The 6,982-nt window shown below is 27.8% G+C and overlaps 1 protein-coding gene across 3 annotated transcripts in view; it reads right to left on the bottom strand.

The window, feature by feature from the left end:
* LOC106682646 (SH3 domain-binding glutamic acid-rich protein homolog) overlaps positions 1-4,150 on the bottom strand; it is a 15,814-nt gene extending 11,664 nt beyond the window's left edge. Inside the window, exons 1-2 of one of the 3 annotated variants that reach the window (XM_014423619.2) lie at positions 3,981-4,150; positions 3,458-3,640 (exon numbers count right to left, since the gene is read on the bottom strand). In XM_014423619.2, the coding sequence (XP_014279105.1) occupies positions 3,458-3,640; positions 3,981-4,025 (228 nt within the window). In that variant the 5' untranslated portion in view covers positions 4,026-4,150. The remainder of the gene's footprint in view (positions 1-3,457; positions 3,641-3,980) is intronic. The other 2 variants (XM_014423629.2, XM_067046025.1) reach the window with 2 other exon arrangements.
* Between the last annotated feature and the right edge of the window lie 2,832 nt (positions 4,151-6,982).

Here is a 6,982-nt window from a genome sequence, read left to right as displayed (position 1 = left end):
TATTTCAATTAATTGATTTTGTATCTATATTATTTTCTTTCTCTTCTTTTATTATAAATTTTAATACTACTATAATCTCATTCAGTTTCAATATTCATGTAATATTATAATATACATCAATACTACTTATATAATCCATATTATCTGTTATCTTCTTATGTTTCTTGTTATTTTGTAGTTCCTTCTATTCATTATGGTTATCTCGTTTATTTTGTCCTTAGCATTGATGAAGGCCTGAAATTCTTGCCGAAACATTGCTACTAATAAATAAGTTTTTACTTTTTTGTGTCCTTCACAGGCCGCACCCTCGACCATCTTTTTTCAGATAATATCCACGGTCAACTCTTCATTAGAATACTTTAATTAAACCAAGCTTTTTTTAACAGTTAAAAACCCTTTTATACATTTTCATAAAAGATAAAATTATAAATAAATGAAAGCTATTATATCACATATTAGTAATATATAAAACAATTAAATTCTAAATAAATGGACTGCCACCCAGACCTTCTTGCCACCAAACCACATTCTTTCATTAAACACAAACAATTAATTAAAAATAATTTAAAAATGACATTTAAAGATGTAATGGGCCATTAGTACTCATACAAATATGGTGTAACACACATAGATCTTGATCTAGGCTGTCCTTGGACAGTCGTTAACTTTTTTTAAATCAGGACAGCCCTGCAATGTGGGGTGAAACGTTGGTTAACATTAAATAGCTTTATTCTACTATTTTGTAACTTTATTGACCACTACCAGGACTATCTTCTTACAATCTACTTCATACGGTCAACTATCTTCTTTAATTATTAAATCATTTAAGGCTGAGAAACTATTTTTACGTTAACTTTATATGTAATATATATAGTCAGGGAAAGTATTGCAATCATGCAAAATTTTTAATTCGACTTTTTGAAGGAAATACATGCTTCTCTAAGTCAGTGCTAGAACAGCCTAGATCAAACATCAAACATAGCAAGAAACTGAAATTATATATTTAAGGTAAGTATATGCTTTAGATGTGACAGTAACTTTTTCGCTAAAATCGACCGACCGGGAATGCCACTTTATAGAATCAATTTATCACTTTTCTCTAAAATGGCTCTAATTATTTTGATAAAACTTTGTGAATCAATGAGTAATTGAGTATTCTTTAATACCAGATAGGTTTTATCCTCATTGAAACAGTCTAACAGGGCTTAAACGCCGAATTTTCAAGAAATCTTTCTCTGAAGTACCCCTTAGTTTGTTTGTCTGAAATAAATAACTGGTTCTCATTGTTGACAATAATGAACAAGAGAAAAATGCAAATATTTAAAAATTTAATGAATAACTAAAAGAGAAAAATAGAAAAATATAGACAGGTTCGAATAGGAAAACAACAGAGACCACATGAACTCTCACAATTGCAAGTATATGTTTACATCTTAGTTATGTTTTGTTGAACAGTTGTATTCTTGGCAGAAAAAAAGTTAGTATTAATTATTTCCATCTCAAGAACCTAAATGTATATTTTTATAAAAATAAAAATGTTTTATCCAAAATTTTTCCTCTTTCTCGTCTCAGATTTTTTTCTAAAAAATCAAAAAAATATTGATAGCTTGAACACTAACTCACCAATCTACTCAAAACTTGAGGACATAAGTAAAGTTTTAAGTGAAAGTTGAAAATTCGCACACCCACCAGATTTTAATATAAATGTTTGATTGTTGATGTTTTTAAAGGCCAAATCTATGGTACTCTCAAAAATATCTTCCATGAAGTTAATATTATTGGACTTGAAGTTTTAAAGGAGAGAAAGCTTGTTGCATACTAGAACTGTACATAAGTTGCTGTGACTTATTACGAGTAGATTATAAGCTATTAACGTAATCATTCAAGTTTTATAAACACAGCTTAAGAAAAAAAAATAATGTAATCATTTGTTCTTTACTAATTCATTAATATTTTTATTTTAATTATCCTATCTCGACCTTTATTTAATCTCAAGTTACTTCTTTATTTTCCATTTTCTAGTGTGTTAAATACCTTATACTCTTTAGGTAATTTTTTATATTCTTATCATTGTTTATTTTATACTAATATTATTTTATTTCTTCTTTTCTTCTATTTGTATATAATTTTCTTTTCACTTATTTTACATGATTTTAACCCTACCTTAATTTACCTTTTTATATCTTATTATCAAAGAAGTCAAAATATTTTTAGTTATTTTTATATGTTTTTAGCTCTGACGAAACTCTACAAAGTGGGGGGAAACGTCAGAAAATAAATAGTTGTGAATTATTTTTGTTTTCTTTTAACTGCACCCCTGACTATTCTTTTCATAATAACAAAAATAATGGTACACTAAATACAATTTTACAAGCATCAACATAAGCAAAATATTTTGTTATAATAAAAAATAAAATGTCACTTATTTGCATAAATATCACATAATAATGTATTGTGTCACAAAATATCCATTCTGTAAATATAAGTAATAGGAAGCAATTAAATTAAGAATGTTAACTTTTTCGCTTATTTATAATTAGTATATTTGTAAGCAATTCTAAAAAGTATTACTTTCACCTATGGAGGACTGCTAGCAATAAAAAACATTCCCTTGTAAACAAAAGCACAACCTACTGCAGGTACAGTGATTAGGAGAGTAACTCACTTGGGATTTCGATAGATAATTTAAGTTTTAAAATTAATTAATGTAATGAATAAAAAATTAATGATCTATTAGAAAGTTAATTTCAGATAAGAATTTGTAGTCGTTAGTTTTATGATGTCTCAGCCAAATAGGTTTAGAAATACCCTGCTATTACTCACACTCAAGCAAACAAAAGTATACCCTACAGTAAATTTTGTGATTCAGATGGTAAATCACTCAGAATTACCAATGAAAATTAAGGTTTTCATATTAATTTGTAAGTAAAACATCCCTTACTCTAATTATATAACAGTAGTCCTATTCATAATAATCAAATATATTACAATGTTGAGTCAAATTCAAGTAAACAGGTCAAAAAGTTAAACAAAACCAATCATTAATAGTTTAAAATCATTTAAATATGTTAAAGTATATATAATAATCAAATTAAACGTAAGTATTTCAATCATAAAACCGAAAGAGAAATGGAAAAATCTGGCAACTTCGAGTTCCGCGAATTTCTTTTGAAGTATATTTTAAAAATCTAACTGCCTCATATTCAGAAGCCTTGAATAACAACTTCCTCATGAAAATAGCTGTATTTAGTTTAACAAAATTTTGCTTTTCTCTGTACCCCCATTTTAATCAAGCATGATTTCACTACTATTTTACCATTTTACTACTAATTCGTGATTTTAAACTTTCATAGTATATTATACATGCCAACAATAATACATTTTATTAAGCACTGTTATAAAAATAAAACTTATAAAATGAATTAAGAGGAATTTAAAAAATATTTAAGATACTAACTCCGCAGTAATCCTCCTCATTGAAGATCTGAGGTGGTAAAGGGTGCTTTGAATCCTTTGCTTTGGCGTTGTCTTGCATAAACTGTTTTTCTAGTTCCTTTCCTGGCTCGGTTATATCAATAGCTTCATATTTTATTCCTTTACTGTCCAAAATCATCATAATTCGTTGCTGCCTTTTCTTAACCTAAAATGAGTATTTTTCTGCATAGTAAGAAATCTAGCTCAATATAAAATCAATGTCTCTCAATAAACAAAAACATATTCAAAAATATAATTATATTTTTAATAACTATATAAACGATATTTTAATATTTGAAACATTATCTACTTGGAAGAAGTACATATATAGAAGTCACATAACCTGTTATCAAATATTGGATATTAGTTATCACTAATCAAAAGCCATAATTTAATATTCAAGATAATATTGAATTCAGAAAAAAAAAAAAAAACCTCAAACCGGCAAAATTGTTCCAATTTTGAAATTGTGAAAGTACAACTAATGGGCGAATATAACAACTGACCTCCTTATTGCCAGAGATTCCTGACGTATACACTTTTATCACCATTTTAAAATAATAAAAAACAAACTTAAACTACTTCAACTTAAAAATAAAACAATTAACGAAATTCGGACGACAGAACGGTCCCACCAAACTAATTGACTGTAGCCTACAGCTGATTTAAATTAACTCTGCCTATGCTTGCTCGATCAGTCCTGATAACACACTCATATATGAGTTTCTGAACTAACAACAAAGTATTTCGTATTTTTGATAAATTTAAGAGAATTAAATCTACCATTATTTTACTTTATGGATTATTCACGTGTTATTTATAAATATTTTGTAAATTCAGTAATTTATCTACGCCTGACAAACAAACTCAAAGGTCGTGGACCAATTATAATTCAATCGGAAGCGTACCGATTGTCTTTTGTTTTAGAGGATAATATGGTAAGTGTTGCATTAACTACTTGTGAATTATCAATTTTTAAAATTTATTTAAAGCCTTTTTCAATGAAATGGTTATCATGGTTTAATTTGTAATTATTTTCGTAAAAGTATACGGTATTTTATTGAAATTGTAGTGTATATTCTCGTTTGATTATAATCATCATTTTGTTCGTTTTAAATATTTACTTTTGTTTTATGTTTTATAATTTGACAGTACTATGGAAAGTGAGTCACTCACAATACATAGACTAGGATGAATCATCGTGGTTTCCATATTTTCATTCAGTTGTTTTGCTGCTCTCTTCATTTAAATAGTGTTTTTTTTTCTTTTACAGAAAATTAAGCAATGATTCGGGAATTAATTTTATTTCATTAATTGAACACATTATTATTCTTCGCCCATCGAATTGTGATCATTCGTTTTTGAGCTAAAACGATAGAAAGTAGTTTAAAAGAAACGAGAATTGATTATTTTTTTACTAGATTTATTGTAAAACCACTAGCTCTCACTCACTTTTCAAATATTTGTATGTATATCTGACTTGACTGCTACATAAATGGCTTGAAATAACTATTTGTTTATTATCAAACGATTTTTCGTAGAAGGGATGGAATTAAATTGTCCCACCAGCTTGTGTAATAATGAGTTCAAATTAATTCAGAAAAACAATGAACAAAGCCTCTTTGTTTACATCTTTCTCATCTTAATTCGGAGAACGATTCGTTCATTTAGAGCAATTAAGGTGCCGCTACCCGTCATTCGGAATGACATTCATCATTCAAAAGCCAGACTGACGCGATTGAATTCAATCACGAAGGCCCCTACTTTTTTATAATATCAATCAGTCCGACTGTCAATAAATTATGATTGAGACTCCGAGTAGTCAAAATCTTTTGCTATGTCACTTTTGATTCCTGATCAACAGAAAACTAGGTCTTTTAATAATTTAGGTTCATTTGACTCGAGTTGTGTAATTATCTAATGAGGTGAAGCGAATAATTCTTCGAAAATAACTTTCTTTAATTTACCTTAATTTATCCATTACAACGTTTCGGAGGCATTGCCCCATCATCAGGCACTCTTCAATTCACAATAACCAATTTCTAGTTATACATATAACACAACAATAATTCAGCTATATGAATTCAATTAAAACAATTACTTTAACATTTATAATTTTCTATAATTTCAAATTCTATAAATTAATCTAATCTCTTTATTTAGTATTCTTTATAAAAATCACAATAATGATTTTTGCTGTTTAATAGTATTAGAAATGCTAATTTTATATTTAAAATAAGAAGAAACTATTTTAACAAAAATGATTGTTACATTCACTCCAATTAAAGTTATACTGATAATATTGATAACTAATGGATTATCTCCATGCTAAATATTTCACAACTCTATTCATTACAGAGATGAAATTTCTATTAAATTCTTTTTTTAAAAGAAAGCTAGGTTATTATTTTGGCATTTGACTATAAATAAGTGAAACACACGATATGAACGATGACTCAGAGTCCACTTTGTTAAAATTTCGAATGATCGGATTTTTCTTGGTAATCCATCAGTATTATCTTTACACATTCAATCTAAACGTCAATCATTGGTTTCATAATCATTCCGATTGACCGTGCAGGGTAAGGACAATTTTGAATATAACGAAAGTGGAAGGTATTATATTTCAGGAACCGGACTTATGTACTTGAACAGTTATATAATAATTATTACATGAATAATAGCCTTCTGACCAAGTGTGGGTTCTGGGCACTTTAAGATTTGGGAGCCCTCCAGATCAGTGAATTTAATTTCTGAAAAAGCTCGAGGTTTCGACAGAAAAATCAAGATTAGTTAAAATAGTTATTTTATTTAATATTTAAAAAGTAATAACAATAAAAAAAAAAATCAAACATTTACAAGAGATCGATGCCCAACAACAATTAGGGTGCCATTACTCTACTTACTGGTTCTGGAATAGACTAGATATAACTCAATAATCAGTTTATTACCTTTGGCCCAAAAATTTATTAAAACAAGAGATATATATTTTTTTTTTATAGAAACTAGAAATAATTATACAATTATAAACATGCAATACCCAGACAAAAATCTTTCGACTGGAATTGAATTTAAATAGTAGTTAAATAATTGATATAACTCTAAATTTTGGTCTTCACAATGAAAATTAAAGTGAATCATTTGACCGACCAATGAAATTGAGCGAAACGCCTCTCAGACGTTTTAAAGATGACGTCAGAGTGCATGCTGCTAATTATTGGAATACATATTTCATGTTGAACTTCTCTATCAAGTTATATTGATAATCGGATTTTTGCTCTCCAGTTCCTTGATTAATATACACATAATATTCAATGACTTTCTCAAGTAATTTTTTTATTTCTGAAGATTATTATTATTATATAAATAAGAATATTACCAAGGAGGGTGAATTCCGGAGAGCGAATTTGTTGATCGGGTGAATTAAAAAATTGTAAAAGGGTGAAATTGGAGGAGCAGAAATGAGAAGGAAAAATAGGAATGAATTGAAACATTTGTATTTGTTGTA

This window comes from Halyomorpha halys, unplaced genomic scaffold, assembly GCF_000696795.3.
Source record: "Halyomorpha halys isolate HHAL.00 unplaced genomic scaffold, Hhal_1.1 Scaffold24.1, whole genome shotgun sequence".
Classification (NCBI taxonomy): Eukaryota; Metazoa; Arthropoda; class Insecta; order Hemiptera; family Pentatomidae; genus Halyomorpha; species Halyomorpha halys.
The sequence above is the reverse complement of the archived record's forward strand: the minus strand, read 5'-3'. Positions and strand labels throughout refer to the sequence as shown.